Source organism: Oryctolagus cuniculus, chromosome 12 (genome assembly GCF_964237555.1).
Source record: "Oryctolagus cuniculus chromosome 12, mOryCun1.1, whole genome shotgun sequence".
Taxonomy (NCBI): domain Eukaryota; kingdom Metazoa; phylum Chordata; class Mammalia; order Lagomorpha; family Leporidae; genus Oryctolagus; species Oryctolagus cuniculus.
Genome location: NC_091443.1, coordinates 3,029,577 through 3,051,088, shown reverse-complemented (window position 1 = coordinate 3,051,088; position 21,512 = coordinate 3,029,577). Strand labels below are relative to the sequence as shown.

At 63.6% G+C, this 21,512-nt stretch overlaps 1 protein-coding gene across 1 annotated transcript in view; it reads right to left on the bottom strand.

Annotated features, from left to right (window-relative positions):
• Positions 1 to 352: 352 nt before the first annotated feature.
• ST8SIA2 (ST8 alpha-N-acetyl-neuraminide alpha-2,8-sialyltransferase 2) overlaps positions 353 to 21,512 on the bottom strand; it is a 40,617-nt gene continuing 19,457 nt past the window's right edge. Inside the window, exons 2-6 of the mRNA XM_051835185.2 lie at positions 17,886 to 17,948; positions 15,241 to 15,369; positions 12,673 to 12,930; positions 11,447 to 11,740; positions 353 to 4,270 (exon numbers count right to left, since the gene is read on the bottom strand). Of these exons, the coding sequence (XP_051691145.2) occupies positions 3,985 to 4,270; positions 11,447 to 11,740; positions 12,673 to 12,930; positions 15,241 to 15,369; positions 17,886 to 17,948 (1,030 nt within the window). The 3' untranslated portion in view covers positions 353 to 3,984. The remainder of the gene's footprint in view (positions 4,271 to 11,446; positions 11,741 to 12,672; positions 12,931 to 15,240; positions 15,370 to 17,885; positions 17,949 to 21,512) is intronic.

Below are 21,512 nucleotides of genomic sequence, written 5' to 3'. Positions count from 1 at the left end.
GGGCCTCCTCGGCACTGGACGTTGCATCTGAAGCTAAGACGGGGTGGCAGGACCATGCAAAGAGTGGACCAAGCACTTTTCAGGAAGAAGGAATGGGAGGTGCAAAGGCCCTGGGGCTGGACTAATTCTGGAAAGTTCTAGAAAGAGCAGAAAGGCCCGTGGCTGGAATACAACGGGCGAGGTGGGAGGAGGGCTCGGGGCCATGTGAGCCAGGGTACTGGCTTGGAATCCTCTTCCGTGGGAGAGAGCAGGATGGAGCCCCCCACCCCCAGCTTCTCTCCCCGCACCCTCTCCTTGCACCACACAGAAGCTCCACGCAGCTCCGTGACTCACAGAGGCTCCACAGGCAACGGGAGTTTAACCCAACGAACATTTATTGAGCAACTGCTGTGTGCTCTGTCCCACCCTGGTGCTGGGATGGACACAGACGAGGCCAGCCCAGCCCTGCCCTGCCTGGGGCGAGGTCCCAGTCTGTGATCATCACGGGCCGAGTGCACAGAACCTATCACACGGGGCAGAATGTGGCAAGGGCCGAGGGCGGGTGTGGACAGAGTCCACAACGTTCGGTGGAGGGAGAGACCCCAGCGGCCGGCGGTGGGGGAGGGCTTCATGGAGGAGGTGGTGTGAATGGCCTAGGGCGCAAGAAGAACAGGAGCAAAGGCACGGGCTCAGGGAACGCAGGCCCCCCCCCCCCCCAGGCTCGGTGATGCTTCTCGGCCAGCTGGAATGGGGTGTGGGGCCAGAGGGGACCGGGCCTTCCCAGGTGGTCTGTGACGCACGAGCCTGGGCACTGGCAGGCATTCGTGACATGTGTGGGGTGGACTGGGTGGTGTGCACACGCAGGGGGCAGCCCCACGGGAGCCCTCGGCCATGTGTCGGCCACATGGCCAGCAACGAGGTGCGCCCAGTGCTCCGGGATGAAGGGAGTGCGTGGGAGGAGAGATGACTCCAGGATCTCAGACTCGGGGCTGGGGCGTCGAGGTTCCCCAACAGAAAAATGTAGACGGCAAGGCAGGGCCCAGAGGGGCCCAGAGGGGCCTCACTGGCCTCAGCAGGGTTGCGTTTCTGGTGCTGCTGCAGGGGCCGGCAGGGTGAGTGTCCAGCAGGCCGGGGGCCACAGGCCTGGGGCTGGGGAGCAGGGCCGGCTGTGGGATGAGCAGAGGGTGCTGGGGAGGGAGGGTCTACACCGTGGGCCAGTCTACACCATGGGGGGAGCTGGGGAGGGAGCATCTACACTGTGGGAGGTGCTGGGGAGGGAGGGTCTACACCGTGGGAGCTGGGGTAGGAGTGTCTACACTGTGGAAGGTGCTGGGGAGGGAGTGTCTACACCGTGGGCCAGTCTACACTGTGGGAGGTTCTGGGGTAAGAGTGTCTATGCTGTGGGCCAGGGAGGTGGAGGAAGGGTCAGATCTACCTGGACTTCCGTCTGGATCGGGCAGAGGTATCAATAAATAATCCATAAATACATAAATAAGGACATAAATTAGCAGTCAGGGGAAGGCAAGAATGGGGGGATGCAGTGTCCCGGGTGCCGGGGCGTGACGGGAGGGGTCCCTGCAGAGCTGGGCATGGGGAGAGCTCTGCGGTGAGGAGCTGTGGGCGGGGGCCCTGGGGGACGTTGCTGGACAGAGGGGCTGGGGAGAGGAAGGGGAGGGACGGAGCCCGGAGCCCAGAGCCCGAGGAGAGATCTCTGCAGATGGCGCCATCTCCTCCGTGCTGGGCCGGGCCCGCAGAGGCCTGAGGGCTGCAAGGGCGGCCGGCTGCCCCGGGGCCACTGGGTCAGGATGAGGTCGCGGGTCAGGGCGTCGGGGTGCAGTACCCAAGACCGGCCCAGCTGTGCCAGCGCTGCAGGGGAAGCTGCCCCGACAGCCCCGAGCAGCTGGGCAGGGAGTCGGCCTGGAACGCCCGCCAGTGCTCGGCCCAGGCGCTCTGGCAGCACAGGACCTGCTGAACCCAGGACCGGCACACGTGTGGGAGGGTGGGCCTGGGGGCTCCAGCCCACCCTCAGAGAGAACCTGGAGGTGGGGGCAGCCTGTGTGAGACGAAGCCGTGTCCCCGAAGGAGCCCTGGTCCCTGCAGGGAGGGCTGCTGGCTGGGGGACAGAGATGCAGGCCAGTGTCTGGGCTCCCCACAGGACTCACCATGGAACGTTCTGGAATCCGGGCATTGACCCATCCACGGTGGCCCTGCACCGGGTCCCCAGGGCTCTGCAAGCTTCAGGAGGTAGAGTCTTCTAAGGCCGCTGGGGTCCTCCTGGGGCGAGCTCGGGAGCGTGTAAAATGCGATGTCCAGTGCCAGGCTGGAGGCCCTGCCCCCACGCCCGTGCTGGCCGCTGCTCTCTAAATGAAGCCACACAGGGAGGAGCCAGCGGGTGCTGCGGGGCATCTGGGCGCCACCGCGGTTTGGCTGGAGCATCCGCGTGTGCACTCGTGGTCACCGATCTCCTGCTGCTCGCCAGCCGCTGGCGCGGAGTGGACGCTGCATTCGGGACGGCGCTGACCCACGTGTCGGGTCTCCTGCGCTCAGGAGGTCTCCGCCTCTCTTCTTACCTCCGGCCACCTCTAAGGTGATGGTTTTTTCACTTGTCCTTCAAGCATGTCAGCACACCCAGGCAAGGGCACGACTGGCCAGCCCCGCCCACTGCCGCCTGTCCAGGGGGACCTGGGCCGTGCGTCCCTGCACTCAGCCCATCTCCACGGGAGACTATGTACAGTGTTTGCAGCTGCACCTGGTTTCAGGTCTTCATTTTAAAAAAAACTATCAAAGAGGAATCTCAGGGGGAGGAATGGGTTTTGCACAGTCCCAGCACCTCTGCCTGGGTGGGGAGGGGGCGCCCACCCGATGCCCTCTTCCAGGCAGGAGCTTGGGGCGGGTGGGAAAGTGACAAGAAGGTGACAGTGACACAGAAGTCTGGCTGCAGGGCTCGCACAGCACAGAGCTGGGCAGAGAGCGGGCGCGGCTCGGGGCCTCGACCACACGCTCAGAGCTCTGCGAGGCGCCCGAAGACGACTGTGTGCATCTCAGAAAGGATGAGGTTTCTCCCGACAGGCCCCTTCCAGCTAAAGCTGCGGCTTCTCCAGGGACCAGGGGACAGAAGAGCCCCTCCTGGGCGTCCAGGCTGAGCTGGGGGCAGGGCCCCCTCTGCCTTGTTGGTGCACAGCAGGTGCTTTGAAGATTGCCCGACAGAACCCCACATCTGGGACGCCCGTCTGCCTCCCCTGGGGGAAGCCGGCCAAGCAGGTCTCGACTGTCCGATCTGGAACCCTCCCCGCCCTCGGCATCACCCGCCTGCTGCACCCGAGGTGCAGCCTTGCTTAGCCAGGAGGTCGCCGTCTATCACATCTCCCCCAGCCTCCTCTCCACGCGGTGGAGGACGCTGAGGTCACCGAGGTCACTGAGGTCCAGCCCTCGTGCTGCCAAGCTGCCGAGGCCACGCACCGAGGCCCCCAGCCCTGCTGGGGCCGTGCTCCGGGCTTCCGTGTGCTCCACCGCTGCCCAGTCCTCCTGCTCCTCCTCCACCTCCTCCCTGAGCAGCGGCACTTCAGACGGGGGCGGGGCGCAGCAGTCTCGGCCACCCAAATCCCTGCCCCGGGGTTCAGGGCCGCCAGCAGGTGGCTCCCTGTTCCCCCAGAGCTCAAGGTCCTTCCAACGCAGGAGACCTGGCGTGGCGACGCCGAGGCGTGGCACGGGCTCCTCGGGCGGTCAGGTCCTTCTGCCCCGCACGTGGGCCGAGCCTCACCTGGCTGGGGAGCGCTCCCCACGCTGCTTCCTGCATCTGCCTACGCTAGGTGAACACTGCACAGTTAGAGATACTCGGGTCAGTATATATACGCAGGTCGAGCTATACATATTCTGGTCACTGTTCCACATTTCACAAAGAAACCCACTAGCCTGCCTGTTCTATTGTTTGTGCCACCCCGACGCCCGTCCGCCCGCGGTGTCGCCGGCAGGAAGTGTGAGCACCGAGCCCCGTGGGCGCCCGCCTTACGTGGCCCCCCCGCACTGGCCCACGGTCAGTTTCAGCGCTCCCTGCTCGTGCAGGCTCTTGAGGGCCTTGAACTCTAGGGGCATGGTGTGGGGGCTGGTCTGGGAGGTGTAGCCGTATTTGAGGCTGTCGTAGTAGTGATACTTGACGGGGTTCTGGTTCTGGTCCAGTGGGAAGGGCCAGAAGCCGTACAGGTAGATCTGGCTGCAGAAGCGTGTGGCCAGGGTGTACATCAGGAGGCCAGTGGTGGGCCTTTTGATGTGGACTTTGTTGGTCAGCCAGTATCTGGAAGAAACACCCAAAGGAAAACGGGTAAGTGTGCAGCATCCTTCTGAGGGAGGGGCCGCTTCCCCCGTCCGCCCCGTGGCTCCCTCCTGCCACTCAATGACAACAGGAGCCGTAGACCCTGGCTCCCCACTTGGAGGACGACCCTCTGCTGCTGATCCATGGCCTGGGGGCTCTGGTCGTCAGAGCAGGCTCATCTGGGGTACGGCTACAGAAACAGGGCTCAGAGATGCAGCGTGGCCCAAGGCCGCCCAGGTGGAAAGGGGAGGGCCAGCCCCTCGGTCGGAACCCAGGCTAACAGAGATGTCAGCCGGCTCTCTGTCAAGGGACACGTAAATATATTTCCCTTTTCAGCCACAGGGTTCCAATGGCAACGACACATGTGGGCGTGGCCGGGCCCAGTCCCACCTCTGAGACAGCACTGGCTTGTGCCCAGTGGCCGCCCCACATGCACAGTGTGCATGGCCACTTTGCCTTCCTCACCCCTGAGCACTCTGGACACGGCTCCTCTCTGCCCCTGTCCGCCGGAGCCCGCCCCCGAGATAGGTGCCATCTCGGACCTCGCGAGACCCCTGGAGTGGCCAGCCCCGGGAGCCTGCATTCTGTGCTTTCTTTGCCGGCCGCTGCACCCGTGTCCACACCTCTCCTAGAGGCCCCTGTCCTACCTCTGGGACTCTGTCAGTCAGGGAACATGGAGAAGTGGGGAGCACAGGTGTCCGGCCGTGGTGCCTCGTACCCGAAAGGCCTTGTGCAGCAGGAAGTGACCACGTCCACGCGTGGACCCACAGGCAGAGGCCAACAGCTTGGACACTTCCGTCCCAGCCATTGCCAGCCGTCCGCGTGCCCTACAGAAGTCACTCTCCCTGTGGGACTCAATTCTTCACGCTGTGCAGTGACCAGTAGTCTCCAAGATGTCCCACACAGTCCATTCCAAGGCAATCTGGCAGTTTCTCCAGAAGTGGGAATGCCTCCATGCCGCCCTCTGCCTGTCCTCCGAGCTTCTAGTATGATCCTCCACCCACCCAGGCTGCGTGCCTGCAAGACCAGTGCCATGCCTGGGTGAAGAGGCCACCCCTCACCACTAATTCCTGACCGCTGTCTCCAGGCCAGACTCTGGCCAGGGACTCTTGACCCATAGCCTCTGGGAAAAAGCACACCCTCCCCACTGGAGCCAAGGCCAGCACACTTCCTGGTGACCCCCTGCAAAGCCACGTGTGACTTTGTAACCAAGCACCTGCTGACTGCATTGCGCCAGGAGTGTTGCTGAGAGAGGCAGTGACTTAGTGACTTCGAGTTGGGTGCGAAGGGTGGGGAGGGGCTCCCTTCCTTTGCTGAACAGGTCCCCGTGCAGCCTGCACCGGCGCAGTCGACCTCAGGCCCCTGATTTTGTTTGTGGGAAGAGTTAACCTCTCCCACGTGGCAGGGGGAGTGTGGTCAAGTCGCTGCGGGCCAGCGTCGTGCCATCAGCTGATGTCTGTGCCAGGAGTGCTTGGTGTTGCAACGGTTGGGGCCCCTGGATAAGGAGCCTTCGGGTGGCCACACAGCACTTACTCGGCCCTGTGGAGCTGACCAAGCTTGGGAGGACCCGGGGGCAGCAGCCAGCCGCAGAGAGAGGCAAGGATCCCAGAGGCAGCCGGCTGGCAGCCCTGGCTGGGTGGGTGGGGGAGCTCCCTGGGGAGCCTCTACCTCTCCCCGCCCCCAGCCAGTCCTCTGCATTTCAGCCCTGATGCAGAGGCTCCCAGCATGCACAGCTGCTGGCACAAACTGCCCAGGGCTGTAAGAGAGGCCTGGGGCCACCACACACCAGGGCGTCCCCCCAGCAACACCACTGTGCAGCCAGGGCTAAGAACGCCGGCCCCGACCAGCAGGTGTTCTGCCAAGGAACCCCGGAATGGGACCATTTAGAGAGAACGACGGGGCTCAAGTTGGCGCACGAGCACTCGCGGGGAAGGGGCTGGTCACTCACCTCGCCCAGCGGCCTGACGGGGGCTCTGCCCTAGAGAGTCGGGACTGGGATGTGGGTGGGAAAACCAATGCCGATCACCGTTGCCGAGGCAACATGGAGTGGCGGGGCCTGGGGTGTCTCAAGGGAGAGCCAGTTTTGGGGTGGTGATTTTTTTTCCCAAGAGTATTAGAAATCTGGATTTTCATGCGAATTCTCCAGAATTTTAAAGGTCAGGGATTAAGTTTACAGATTCCACGCGAGGCCTTAAACAGCAGCGATTCAAACAGATCCCTTCCGAGTCTTCTGCGAGTCTAGGGACTGACTCCCTGCTTCCCACATCCTAGCCACGTGCGTGCACGACGGGCACAGCGCACACCTCTCGCCGGCGAGGTGAGGCGTGAAGACCTGGCGCCCAGGCTGACGGCTCCTGGAGGCTTCGCTGAGGCTGCTGCGGCCTCTGGCAAAGGCGCTCAGGGCGCCGGGCCAGCAGCAGCCGTAAGGGGGAGAGCAGGGAGAGAGGTTGCTGCCCACACGTGGGCATCAGCTCTGGCCCGGCAAGGCCGTTTCTGGGGGCCTCGCCTGCTGGCCTTCAGGGGCCGTGACGCACGGAGCACACGCGGCGGCTGTCGGGGGGACGAGGCCCGGCTCCCAGCGTCCGGCTGGGCACCTGCAGGCTGGGCTCTGTCTGAAAGGCAGCCGGTTGCAGACCGCCTCCCTGGAGGACCAGGGGCGTGGGCTGCACTGGCGTTTCGCTTCAAATCCTTTCCTACAACTGGGATTTTCTTTTATGCTACGTGCACTGCTATTTTGAAACAGCATTATTCCATCACAAACACCTGTGCCTGAAACCACAGACTCCTGTTTCCTCTGCTCACCTCCCAACCTGGCCCCAGCTGGGGGGGCACTGGCCCAGCGATGTGCTCTGTGGGTGCTGGTGGGTGTCTGGTGGTTGTCCCTAGCCCGAGTGGGTCTCCCCTTTATCCGCTGCACCCTGGGCCTGCCCTGCTGACCCGGCCAGAGGCAGCCGAATCAGCTGCCAGCTCAGCACCCCTGGGGCCTAACTGGGCATGCAGGCCTTGTCTGCATGGGGCCAGGTGCCAGCTGTGTGGTCGCAGCCTCCCCTGCGGTGACCGAATGAGAGTCATTTTCCACCCGCTGTGCTGTCTCCCTCCTTGCACGTCCAGGCCTGCTGCCCGCCCGTCTGTGGCTCACCTCCTGGCCAGCGGTCAGCCAGGGCCTGGGCCACTCTGCAGGCCACAGAGACCCCGCCCCTGCAAGAGGGGCCTGGCCCTGAGGCCAAGGCCGCTGGTTCTGCATCTCGCTCGCACGCGCTAGTCCACGTTCCCCAGCCTCCTTTCCTGATGTCGTGCGCGGCTGTTCGGAGAAGAAAGCCAGCACCTGAGTGGTCACGAGAAAAGTTCGTTCGAGTGGCTGACGCATGTCCGGACACGAGATGGGGCCCGGCCCCTGCCCCTCGCAGGGGACCAGACAGGGCCCCGTGTCCCCAGCGAGCACTTGCTGCTTCTCCCGCCTACGCTCCAACTTCCACTGGAATGACCAACCCTGGCCGGGGCTCACGGCGAGCTCCCCGGGGTCCACCGTGGTCCCACATTTGGGAAATCGGGGCAAAGGTTGCTCTCCAGTTCCACATGGTTTGGGAAAGGTCACGGCCAGTGGCTCCCCCAGGGTCCACACGGCTGTTTCTTTACTAGGAGCTGCGTGCTGGGCGTGCGAACGCATCCAGCTCCGGGCCCTGGCTGAGATCCGTGGTTTAGAGCAGCGCACCGGGTCCTACGTCAGACACCAGAGGCTCACGACCCCGTCTAGGCAAAAGACGCACCTGCTACCCTGAGAAAGGTGGGCTCGAGGAGCGGCTTCCGCTTCTGTCGCCCGGAGCCTCGCCGCCGTCTGCCCTGAGACCTCTTCGTTTTCCTTAATAGTTTCGTGAGCTCAGATCCAGCCTGGCTTTGTCTTGGCTGACATCATCTGCTAGGGCCTCGTCGCTGCGTCCCGGGTGTGTGCCACAGAGGCAACGGGTGGTGCCCTGGACCTGCCTCCCCATCCACAGGCCCCTGTGCATGCCACTCCCCGGGGCTCAGTTTGCCCCTCGGTAGAATGGGGCTAACACGGTAGAGCTGCATGACAGGAGAGGCTGCTGGGCGCCTGCCTGGCTCGCCCGCGAGGCCCAAGTGGCAGGTGTCCCTGGCCTGTTGCGGGCAGCAGTGTTCAGGAAGTGTCAGCTCAGCGGCCCTCCGGGGACGTCTGCTTTTGTTCTCAAAGATGTCCTGGTTGTGAAGGGGCAGCCACGTGAATTTGGGGGGGCAAAGCCAAAGCCACAGCCCGGGAGCACATGGCACCGAGAGCCTGCCTGGGGTTTCGCTGGATGGTGCTGTGCCCCAGGGGCTGTGGGTGTTTAGGGGGACCCCGAGCTGCTCAGTGGGAAAGCTGCCCTGGGCTCTGTGCAGTCATCCATCTCGCCTGCTACCTGCCGTGGGCCCCTCCCCTTCTCCCAGCCCACGGAGCTCACGGCTCCCAGCCCTGACCGTCCAGGGCGGGGTGGGCACAGACCTCCCCTACTGGTGCACAGTGTTAGGTCTCGTGGTCCCGCTCATGCCCCTCACTGTCTGGGGGGCTTCGTGCATGGCCTAACTGGGCACCAGGCTCCTCATTCGCATAGGAGGTCGCTCAGGTGCCAGCAGGCTGGAGCTCCGTGAACGGCCCCCAGCAGTGCCCCGGCCCCTGCAGCCTCACCCGCACCTGCTACTGTCCCTTTGTCCTCTCCCAGCTGTGCCGCTGGCTGCGCAGCCTGTCTCCTCTCCTGCTTGTCCCGCTCCTTGGCTGTGCGTGTGTCTCGGTTGGGGGAGCGTCTATTCTAGTCCTTGGCTCACGTTTTATTTGTTTATGGGAAAGAGCAACAGAGAGAGGGAGAAAGCTCTCTTTAGAGCTTCTAGCCCCTGGCTCGCTCCCCAGCTGGCTGCAATAACCAGGGCTGGCCAGGCTGATGTCAGGAACCAGGAACTCCATCCCGGTCTCCTGCAGGGAGGGGCAGGGACACAAGCCCTCGGGCCATCTGCTGCTGCTCTCCCAGGCACATTGGCCGGGAGCTGGATCGGCAGTGGAGCGGCCCGGACTCAACCTGCACTCATGTGGAAAGCCAGCGTCGGCAGCGGCAGCTCGACCCCTGCACCGCGTCGCCAGCCCCTCTGATTTTCTTTGGTTGCCTGTGCTTTGGGTGTCACACATGGGACCATCGCCAAATGAAAACAGGAAGAGTTTGCTGTTTTCTTCTAAGAGTGAACTCCTTCTGGGTGAAATGTGTACGTACAAATGTTGAATTTGACATCGGTTTTGTCATCATGAAAAGTAAGTTCCCCTCCCTACACCCCATAACCAGGACCGGGCTCAGTGAGAACAGATTTTACACTGGGCCACACTGGGCTGCACTGGGCCGCACCGGGCCACACTGGGCCACACTGGGCCCACCGCTCCGACGGCTGCAGGGGTCCAGCTCCAACAGGGCTACGACCGCCTCTCCTCTGCCTCTTCATCCACGGGCCAAGTCCTATCCTGTCCTCACCAGGCAGTGCGCCAGGTGGTGTGGCAGCTGCCATGGCCACAGCAGGCACAGCTGAGCGACGCCTCCCTGGTTCTGAGGCGGGCAGGGCCCCGCGAGGCAGCGGAGAGGGCCGGGGCAGGGGTGGAGGATGACGATGTAACCAAGCCGCTGAGGAGCTGGGACTGGAGCCCTTGGGGGTCCCTTCCTGCAGAGCGCCCTGACGCAGGCACAGGCACACTGCCTCTCCCAGGTGCCTCCTCCGCCTCCTCTGAGCCTCCCTCTGCACACTGCCTCTCCCAGGTGCCTCCCCAGCCTCCTCTGAGCGTCCCTCTGCACCATGCTCTGGCCTGTCCCTGCACTCCAGTGAGGCCCGGGAGGCATCCGAGACAGCAGGGAGCCCTGCTCACGGCGCACACGGCTTGGCATGGAGGCCCTGTCGGACACGCAGTCTGCAAGGGTCCAGCAGCCCCGCGGAGGGAGCGGACGCCGGCAGGCCCCCACTCCCAGGCCCTGGCGCCTCTGCTCCCCGCCCCTCTGTCGCCGAGCACAGAGCCAGAGCCAGCCCCAGCCACCCAGGCTGCAGCCTCCCGGGAACTCTTGCAGAGCGCGCCGATGCCGGCTCAGGATTAACAGCCTGTTTGTTTAAAGGGCTTATTACTGGCGCTTAATGCTATTTTGACAGATGAGAGGGAGTCAATTAGAGCTGGAAATAGCTCTGGCTGCTTCGACCCTGCCAGGTGCCTGCCGTCCCCGTCCCCGTCCATGTCCTCTCCTCGCCAAAGGGCAGCCCCTCCCTCCGATCCCCGCAGACCCCCAAGCCGCCGCGGGAATTCCCTCCTTCCAGGAAGAAACGGCGTTCAGGGCTGGGGGCCTGTGTCCCTGAGATGAGGGTGGCACAGCCGATGGGCTCTGTGACGGGGGAGGGGAGGGCAGGGCTGTCCTCCTGGACCGGGGATGGGGTCCCAGCCCACCCTGTGCCCACATGAGCCTCCCTCCGGCCGCACCTGGGTCTTCCTACGGGGCAGGGGTACCTTGGGGAGCAGCGCTTCGGGGAGCAGAGATCCAGGCCTAACCAGGAGAACCCTCGCTGACCGGTTATGTGGATCATGCTCCAGCTGTCCTCAGACAGGGGATCCCAGCCCTTGCCAGCTCTCCCATGGGGTGGGGGTGGGCAGCAGCATTCCCACGGGACCCCGGGCAGACGGCCAAGCCCCACCAGCAGGGTGCGCTCTGCGGCTGGGGAAGCAGAGACGGCGACACTGTGGTCCCTGCCGACTTCCGCTCCTCTCCAGGTGTTTGCCACGTCTGGCCTTGCCTGGCTGTCACCTCCCTCCCTGTGGTACCGACACGGGGGCCGGAGTTCAGAGAGATGTAGGGGACGCGTGTGAAGCCTGCGCATCTGTCTTTATCATTTTGGAACCCGCTCACCTGGGCTGGCGGAGGCGGAGGCGGCCGGGCCTGCCGCCATCTCCCCGCTCCCACGGCCCGGGCCGCCATGTGGCCTCAGCAGCACTCTCAACACGACCCTTTAGGAAGGCGCCGGCCGGCCAGAATCGGCATCCGGGATGAAACCCACCTGCCGGCCCCCCTGGCTTCCCCGGGAGTGGCGTCCTGGCCAGCGGGGGCGGAGGTGGGATGGACCGCGCCCCCGGCTCCCACCCCGAGGGGCGCTCACCCGCGGACGGCGTGCAGCAGGCGCAGCGAGGGGTAGGCGGTGCGCACGCTGACGTGGTGCTTCAGGATGAGCGCGTTGACCCACTCCACGCGCTCCTTGCCGCCCCTGGCCATGAAGGCGGGGATCCACAGGATGCTGCCGTTGAGGCTGCGCAGGCGCTGCAGCAGCTTCTCCCGCCACGTGGCGTTCACCAGGTCCTCGAAGGCCCGCTGGATGACCGACGGGTTCATGGTCACCAGGTCCGTCTTGAGCCCCACGTCCTGGGCGTACTCCTGCACGGGGGCCAGGTTGCACCTGCCACGGACAATGCACCATGACCCTGTGGGGAACGAGGACTCCTTCCCCTGAACTCCGCCTCGCCCCACAAAACCCAGGCCCCCCCCCCCCACTTCTCCCAACACAGACTCTCCCGGGCCCCAGCACACAGGGCGTCCCGGAGCCCTGGGTCTGTGTGGCGCCTGCCTGTGGGAGCTGGGATCCAGGAGCGGTGGGGATGAGGGAGCGAGCAGCCCGCAGCCCGAGATGGAGAGGATGCGGGCAGGTGGGCCTGGCCGTCCAGTGAGCACAGGGCCCCGTGGGCCGATGCCAGCTTCCCAGCTCGGTGCTCACACCTCCCCTGGGGACCGTGGCCGACCTGCTCACCCCCACGCTCCTGAGACCATCCCCTCTGCTAGCTACGATGGAGAAGTAGCAGCGTCTGGCAGAGACTTAGCACTCGGCTGGGGCCCGAGAGCTCGCGGTGTGGTCTCCTGTCTCAGCATGGGAGGACTGGGCACTTTCCCCGCCGTGCAGGCCCCTGGAGAGGCGAGCAGGGCAAGGTTCCAAAGGGACTCGGTGCTGAGGGCGACAGGGAGCCACCGAGGGTTCTAGAGCAGGAGAGCGGTGTGGGCAGATCTGCGCTGCAGGCGGCAGGGGTGTCAGGGCCGCCGGTAACTGGAACTCAAATGGCCCAGGCAACTGAGAAATGAGAGCGACTCCCCGTCACTCCCTCGCCTCCCAGGTTCCGACCGGCCCAGGGCACTGGCCAGCGGGGAGGCCTGCTGACCGGTTTTGGGAGGCCAGTGGAGCTTATCTGTAAGGGCCGTGGGCTCCGCCAGCCACAGCGCCCTGGGCTCTACGTCTCCAACTCTGCCCGGTTCCCCGGGGCCCCACCTCCGCTCTGGCTCGGCCCCTCCCCTCGGCTGCACCAGGGGCCGCGAGCTCCCCCGGGAGGCAGGTGCACCCACCTGATGACAAAGCTGTGCGTGTCGATCTCGGGGCCGCAGCCACTGTTGAGCAGGACGCCCGAGTTGCCCACGATGGCGCAGGTGCGGAAGCGCTGGCTCTTGAGCGGCGAGGTGCGCGGCAGCAGCTCGTAGAGGTTGTGGGACACATTCATGGTGCTGTCGCGGTCGAAGATGTAGTGGATGACGTCTCCGGGCTTCAGGCTCCCCTTCAGCACCGAGATGTCCTTCTCGGCGTCCAGAAACTTGAGGATCTGCTTCCTGGGGAGCCAGGGGACGCGTGAGCAAAGTCCCCCGTGGGACCCCGCTTCTCCCATCCTCCCTCCCCCCACCCCTCCACCAGGGCTGTCAGCCCGGCCAGCAGGTGCCTTCCAGGCAGGCATGGCCAAAAATGGCCGAGGTGTGACCCGGGGGGCAGTAGGGGGTGGCTGCGCTGTGCCCTCTTCCCATGAAAGGTGACAGCTGCCCTGGGATGTAGCGCCTTAGGGCTGGAGGCTGCCCTTTGCAGAAGACGCTAGAGAGAACGGAGAGGGGCTGCCCGGAGGGTCCCGGGACTCTGCGGGGCTGGTCTCCCTTCGTGCATTCTGGGAATGAGAGAATGCAGGACCGCTGCCCCATCCCGCAGGTGGTAACACAGAGGCCTGAAGGCCTGCAGGTTTGGGAGCCTCACAGCCCTGGAATATCCCAGGGCGGCCCCGTCACCTGCTGTGGAGCAGGAAGCAGCCACAGCTCTCCCCCCAGGCCAGCTGACTCCAGCGTGGGTCCCCGGACCCTCACAGCCCCCTCCCCCCGGTCTCCTTGGTAACAGCTGGCATTGCTCTCTGAGCAGGGAGAGCATCCTGCCGAATGGTTCGGATCTCGCGGTGAAAACAGAGAGCAGATTTTATTCACGAAGGATCAGGTAACGTGCCTCTCATCCGGGCTGGAGACTGAGAGCCCGGCAGCTGCTTCCCCCACAGCAGCTCCATGCAGAATGAGCCCCCTTCGCCCAGACATAAACACCTCGCGAGCGAATGAATTTCTAGTGAATTATTGAGGCCCTGCTGTCAATTATTCAACAGCATTCCAGATGACTCGCAGAACCTTCTGAATAATTCTGGGGACGAGATGACTGGGGCGGAGGGGAGCGCTGCTCCCCCAGAGGCGGCCGTGTGTGCACCGGGTCCCCGTAAGGCCGGGGCCTGGGTCCCTTGGCAATGGCAGGAGAAGGGGCCAGTGGGGGCTGTGGTGGGCGATTCCAGGCACAGGGGCTGTGCAGGGTGAATGGTGCCCCCCCCCATGTGTGTCTGTCTCCCAGCTCCCAGCTCCTGGACCCCAGGGGGGTCATCCCAGCTGGAAACAGCATTGTGCAGGTTAAATCAGGGGCCTCGTGCTGAGATCATCCCGGGCACCTGGCATGGGCACTGAATCCAGTGACAGGAGAGCAGGAGGAGCTGGTCGGTGACAGAGGCAGGGGCTGGGGTGATGCAGCCACAGGAGGCCTGGAGCCATCAGTAGACATAAGACACCGGCCTTCCTGTGTGGGGGGAGGGGGGCCGGCGGTTCTAAGCCCCAGCTGGTAGCGATTTGTCCCTGCACCCCTGGGGACCCCTGCGGGGCATTTCATGGCCCTGTGGCTGTGCCACTCTCCTCCCACCCCCTCAAAGGACAGGGCAGAGGCCCACCCCGGAGGCAGTAAGGGGTTCTCCTGGAAGCTTTCTCGGCTGCCCGGTCCCCAGATCCACAGCTCCCCCGGGAACCTGGGCTGGGCTCTTCCACAGGGCAGACTCTGCTTGGGGACTGTGACCCCTTCCCCACGCTGACGACCTGGGACAGTCACCAAGTCTGGACCCTTGGGCCCTGGCCACTCCGATCCTCCAACTCCAACACCAGACTTCTCACCACCTGTGGGACGTAGTGTGGTATGTCTGCTGAACTCTTAGCCACTCTGCAAAACCCACTGCCCTTGGCCACCTCCTCCTGGTTGCTCAGGTCCCTCACAAAGGAACGGCTCTCCTCAGCGCAGCTCTCGTGCCCCCCTGCTTGCATGAGGCCCCGCCCCTCCTGCCCTTGCTTGTGTTTGTGTCAGCCCCACGTGTCGGGGTTCAGCCAGCACCCCGGGCCCCCAGCACGAGCCTGGCACAGACCCAGCAGTATCTGCTGATGTGTCACAGCTAAGTGCCCCGAATGCTGGAGCCGGGGCTGCTCGCCCTGCCTGCCCGAGTGTGCAGGCCTCACTGGCCAGGGCAGGACCAAGCTGCTCTCTGGCAACACAGGGCTTCCTCTGACCCAGGGGCCGGCTCCAGGCTCTCACTGCCCCATGAGAGACCCTCCTGTGTGTGTCGCGGGAAGGGGGCACGGGCACGCCGGAGGACTGTCACAGGGAGGGGGCGCCCAAGGAAGAAGCGATGCCTGCCTGTGGCCTCTGCCGCCGTCCTGAGTGTCCCTCCCGAGCCCGGACCCCACCCCGCGTGGCGGCAGGTGCGCAGGGCTGCTGGGCTCGCCGTGGGTGTTCACTGCTAACTGGTGGCTCGCGAGTGGCCCTGCCTCCCGGGGGGCAGACGTGGTGATGGAGGGGGCCAGCGCCCGTACCTGATCCGCAGAGACAGCGTCTGGTTGTGTCTCCACTTGGACGCAGCGGGCCGGACGCTGTGCTTCAAGCTCACGTTGCTCCTGTCAGTGACAGCTGGCGACGAGGAGCCGTTGAGTCCGACTTCAGCCCTGGAAGCAACGAGAGAGGCAGGTACACAGGATCGGCTGCGCCGCCGACAAGCCTAATGGCTTTGTCTTTGCACAGGCTCGCACGTAAACTCGGCACGAGCGTGAATGCAGTTATTACCCGAGAGGGAAAGGCGGTATATTTATCCTGTAGGATGCACAGTCTCTCCCCCAGGTATAACCCGCGTCGCGTCATGCGTGGAGTCAGGCAGGGAACAAGAAACTCTCTCCACCCCCGCCCACCAGCGCTTCCCGCCCCACGTGGAAACGTTTCTCCTTGGAGCCAGCGCTGCGAAGCTCTGCACGGAGCGGTTCCGTTAGCAGCAGAGGCTACGCGCTTCATGGAGGGGGAGGGAGACTACGCGGACAGTGGATCCCAGCCCGCGGCTTCTCCCTCAGCCCTGCCCCCCCCCCATCGCTCTCGCTGACACAGGCGACGTCGCTGTGTCCCTCGTCCCCACTAGCGAGGTCCCCGCATTCATTCCCACGTCCCTGGTGGCCCCACAGAGCAGGTGCTCAATGAGTAGGTGTTGAATGTGAATTTAAGGTCCGTCCTGGCGCATGCCTGGGTGGGTGGTGGCTCTGGGGACACCCCAGGGACAGCAGGCGTCAGGGGACTCCCCCCGGAAGCCGAGGCTTGCAATCTGTGCCAGCAGGTTTCTAAGGAAGTAGGTTACAGTGATTTCTTCAAAGGCGGCGTGCGAGCTGGGCTGCCTTGCGCTGGCTGCTCACAGGCGCACGTGGGTCACTTCCAGGTTCCTTTTGTCTGTGCAGACAGCAGCCTCTCCCAGGGAGAATGACAAGCAGCTTTGTGATGCTGGCTTCTGGAGCTTTGAAGAGTTCAAGGCAAGTGGCCACGTCCTCGGCGTTTACCATGCAACAGCCGGGTTTAAAACAGATGGAATCCTTCAGAGATCTGAGCCCGGCGCTGCCTTTGGCTTTTTGCAGGTAGATGAGAAATTCATTTAAAGGGGCTGTGTCTCATGCGCTCCCTTCCCAGCCCCCTGCCACGGCCCCCCACGTCCCCGACGCCTCTGGCTGCCACCTCCTGTCCTGGAGTCACAGGTTCTATGTGTCTGTGGCTCTCCGGGGCGTCCGTGCCTGGGCACTGGGCACATGGGTGGCAAACGCTCTCCCAGGGAAGGGGCACCCACAGAGATGCTTCCGTGCAGGCTTGCGAGGGCACCTGCTGAGAACCCCCGAAAGCAGTTCCAGACTTTTCTCAGACCCAGGAGGTGGGGGCTGGCATGGCAAGTGGTAAGATTCCGCTCTGTTCCGAGCAGCACCACGTACGGCACCGTGCGCAGCCAGCTGTGGTCTCGAAGATGTTGCCCCTGGCTCTGCAGCTGTCTGCCCAGGGCACTTGGCAAGGTCTCCCGAGGCCACTGCTTCCTTATTGTGAACTGCAGGGGCTGGGTTAGGTCACCCAGGGCCAGGAGGATTCCTGTGCTCTGCGTGGACCACGAGTGGCCCGTCAGTGAGCCAGCGTGTCCTGTCCCCGCCTCCTGCCCTCGTCTCCCTCACGACCCCGGCCGTGCACGGCTGGCTGAGGTCCTCCATCGTTTGTTGCTGCTAAGGCACCCCGAGTGTCACGTCCTCTCGGGCACCCCTGCCTCCACTGGGCCCACCCTGACACTGCCCCCCGGGCCCTGGCTCTTCCGCTAACCCAGCGAGAAAGCTGAGGCCACGGCGGAAGTGGCTCGCCAACCTCGCGCTGACTCCAGGGCTGCCTGGTCCCCGAAGCCGTGCTCCCCAGCCAGTGAGGCCACACCTGCCTGAGCCAACAGGGGCCTGGGTGGGAGGGCAGGGTCGCTCGGTAAAGGGGGGGGGGTCTCTCGTCCCCAGACTGATCCCAGCAGGATGTTCTGAGGAGGGGCCTTCGCGCCGTGTCACCGAGCACCTGCCTTCATAGCTGCTCTCCCCCGGGCTTACGGGACGAAGGTCTGATCTGTGGGGTCTCAGAAGCCTGAGGCTGGGGGCGAGCCTGGTCCATGGTCCTAGCGAAGCACGTGTGTGCCCTCTGCATCCGCTGTCCCCTGGGAAAGGCTGTCGCAAAGCCTTCTGGTCCAGCGCCGGCAGGTTTCAGAGGGCGAGCACGCTCACTAATTAGGGCCCACAGCGCTGAGTTGCCTCCTGCGTGTTTTAAGGGGTTCATGAAGTTCCAAATGCTTTGTTCACCTTAGCCTCTTGGACTTGCCACCTGCCACAGCGGGGTTATGCCAAAGTCCTGCTCCTGGTGGCCCCCGGGTGGCCCAGCGCGGCCGGGTGGGCGGGCTCTTTCCCAGCACGCCCCTCTAGCCCCTCTGCCAGTTCCATCTCCGCGGCCTGCAGACCTAGGGCCGATTCGTGCGATCTTCCGTCGACAGTTCCCCCCAGAAGTGGTTGGGGAAATGCAAAGCCAAAGTGAAACAAAACAGATCTATTTGCTAAGTAAGAAGGGCAGCATCCAGCGAGGAGGGAAGCAGATTAATAGCTGCCTTACAGCAAAAACAAATGAACACAAAATCTCATTTACGAACCGATTAGATTTGCCGTGGAAGCTGCTCACCGCCGATCTGATTGCGCCCCTGCCTCTGGAACTCCTGCAAGACAAAGGAGAAGTGTTATTTATGAACTCGGCCAGGGCCTCGCCCATCGCAGGGAGACCCCACAGCCTACCTGGGGACCACAGAGGGAGGACAAGCTCTCGGCCTGGAGCTCCGGCACGTGCAACTCCCACGCGGTGCCATCGGCCTCCCGGAGCCTCCCCGCCTCCCCACTGAACACCGCTTCCCACTGGAGACCCTGTCGCACTCCGCGGATCGCACCCCTGGTGGTTAATTTCCCCTGGGGAGCCCCACAGGGTAACATGAGTCAGCACAACTGCACCTGCCCCAGTGTGATCCGGCACCTGCTCCTGCGTGACTCAGCGCCTGCTCTACCATGACTCAGCATCTGCCTTAGCATGAGTCAGCCCCTGCCCCTGGACAGCTCTGTGAAATCCATTCTGCTCGCCTCACGGTTTATCCTGCTTCTCACCACCGCAGGCGGGGGCGGGTGAATACAGGTGCACCTGCTGCCCCGCTCTGAGCTGCGTGTGCGTCAAGGATAAAGCCCCGACAGCGTCCCTGCTGGGTCACAGGTGGTGGTCTGGGTGGGCCCTTCATACTTCTCTGGTTTCCAAGGCCGACTCAGGGTTTCAGCCAAGGCGTCCGCACACCCCAAAGAAACGGGAGAAATCACCGGGCAGCTGGGTGGCGGGGTGGGGGGCCCTGCGCTGAAGCGGGGACTCTGGGGAAGCCAAGTCTGCCCAGCCCACTCTGGTTTCAGGTGTGACTCTTTCCATCTCCCTTTTTTTAGGATTAGCAGATTTGTGAATACAAAGCATGTGTGTGTTTGTACACACACATGTTGTTTCCTGATAGGCTACAGCGTGTTCTCAACCCCGCTCGGGAACAGGTGCTGGTCTCCGCTTCCACAGCCGTTGACTGGGCCAGAGGAAGGGCGTCGCCCACCGTCCCTCCCCTGCTGTCCCCCTGGGCCTCACTTCGACCCCCAAGTCTAGTTCAGAATGGCACACAGCACCGAAGCTCTTTCCGTTTCAATTTAACACCCCGTGCTTGTTTGCTCTATGCCTCCCCTCAGTTCCCCGCTCCAGGTCTGGCCAGTCCAGCCCTGAGACCCTGGTGCGCTGGGCTCGGGCCTCAGGGGCTGCTATGGGTGTGCCTGGCTGTGACTCCAGCCCTCCTGGAGGGCGAGGCGGAGCTGGCAGCCAGCAGTGCAGTCCCAGCCCATCTTTATTTTTTTTTTTTGACAGGCAGAGTGGACAGTGAGAAAGACAGAGAGAAAGGTCTTCCTTTGCCGTTGGTTCACCATCCAATGGCTGCTGTGGCCGGTGCACTGAGGCCGGCGCACCGCGCTGATCCGATGGCAGGAGCCAGGTGCTTCTCCTGGTCTCCCATGGGGTGCAGGGCCCAAGCACTTGGGCCATCCTCCACTGCACTCCCGGGCCACAGCAGAGAGCTGGCCTGGAAGAGGGGCAACCAGGACAGAATCCGGCGCCCCGACCAGGACTAGAACCCGGTGTGCCGGTGCTGCTAGGCGGAGGATTAGCCTATTGAGCCGCAGCGCCGGCCTCATAAATCATCTTTAAAAATGTCATCAGTAATTGGGACTTTTCCTCCCAAGCCTCTGCTGCTGTCTGTGGGCCGTGTGTTCCCTGTGGACTGTTTCTGCCTGCAGGAGACACAGCGCCCCGTCCGGCTGCCCCGGGGGTGGGCAGACCCCGATCAGGGAGCCTCAGGCTGAGGGTTTGGGTTTGGCTGTCGAGTGACACGTGGACCGAGAGGGGGCGAGTTTTTCCGGATCAGGTTCTGCCTGGACGTGCACATCAGCAAGACAATCACCAAAACGCAGCCAGACCAAGAAAACCGGCACAGCTGGATCTGTTTGGCGAAGAGCACTTAGCAAAACTGAAAACTGCAATTTTTAAGCTTCTGCATCTAAGTCAAATTAAAAAGATGGATATTCATTTATTTATTCTAGAGGCAGAGCCAGGGATAGGATAGGAGAGAGAGAGATCTCCCATTCTGTTTCACTCCCCAAATGCCGGGACGCGCCAGGGTGAGGCCGAGGCGGGCGCTCCATCCAGGTCTCCCGTGTGGGTGGCAGGGACCCAGCACTGGGGCCGTCAGCACCGTCTCTGGGAGTGCACGTTAGCAAGAAGCCAGAATCGCGCACAGGCTGGGCCCCCGGCAACTTCACTGTGGGATGCAGGCATTGCAAGTGGCGTCTTAACCATTGCACCAAACACCTGTCCTTAAGGATTATTTAGTAGACAAGTCATAGCCGTACAAGGCACTTGGAAAGCTGCATGGAAAATGTGGTTGAAAGCTAAGTTTATTTTGGTGTGAAAATTTGCGCTTGCCATGTGCTGTTTTGAAGACCCCTCGAGTGCACGGATTTCAACATTTGTGGCGCCAGCAGGCACTTTCCAGCCCATTTTCCCGGGGGCACGCCGAGGTAGGAGCCCGGTGTGTATTCGGGGCACCCTGTGACGTGGCGTCTGCCTGGCCCAGTGTCCCACTGTGTGGGTGCCCCCTGGCCCACGGCTTCTGCTGGGGCACCCGGGCTTAGAAAACGCTCATGGAGGGGCTGACGGTGCTCACTGAGAGCGGGGCCCAGTGTGAGCCGCCCACTGGTCCGGAGAGACCAGGCCAAGGCTCCACCTGCGGGCTCGCGCCCGGCTCTTCCTCCTCACTTGAGGGGCTTCTCTCGGTCTCCGCATAGACCCCGGGGTCCCTGCCTGCTCACACCCCAGGGCACATGAAGGGACAAGCGGGAAAGTGTGATTGGGAGGAGGTCCCGCAAACGGAGCGGGGGCTTCTGGCAGGGCCAGGGGCTTGAAGGTTCTCCCTGGCGTTTTGCTGTAGTGAAGGACAAGAGCAGTTGCCGTCCTCACCACTTCCAGGGCGGGGTCGGTCGAGGCGATGCACTCGTACTCGGTGTCACCCTCGCCGCAGCCCTCTGCGCCATCAAGCGTACACCTCCGGCCCCAGCCCAACTCCTTCCCCCCGGATCCCCATCCCGCTCCCTAAACCCAGGATTTGCCTCTTGCGGACATTTAGGTGAGTGGCTACGGACAGCATCTGTCCTGTGCCTGCGTTTGTTGGCTCGGAGCAAGGCTTCCAAGGTTCCCCTGGGCGCTGGCTTGCTCCAGGAGCCCAACGTTGTAGGAGCCGTGGCAGCGCAGAGACGGGGGCCGCGGGCCGGGCCTGCAGCTGGCACCTGTGACCCCAGCGGCTCAGGGCCTTTCGTGCCAGGAGCTTACGGTCGGGGGCTTTCTGAACTCGGTGCTGCCTCGTGTGTGGAGTTGCTACGGGACCTGGCAGGTGGACGGGAGGCCTCAGTGTGGGCCAGTCCGGCACAGACCCTCGCCGTGAGGTTGGAGGAGATGATCTCACAGCCCACTGAGTGGGGGGGCAGTTCCACAAGGCACAGTCCGTGGTCTACAGAGGTCAGCAAGGGCTGGACACACAGGAGACCAATTACCAACCGTGACACAGGAGACGGTCCCGCCTCCTGTCACTCTCAGAGGGGCCCGCCTCCTGTCACTCTCAGAGAGTCCCGCCTCCTGCCACTCTCAGAGGGGCCCGCCTCCTGCCACT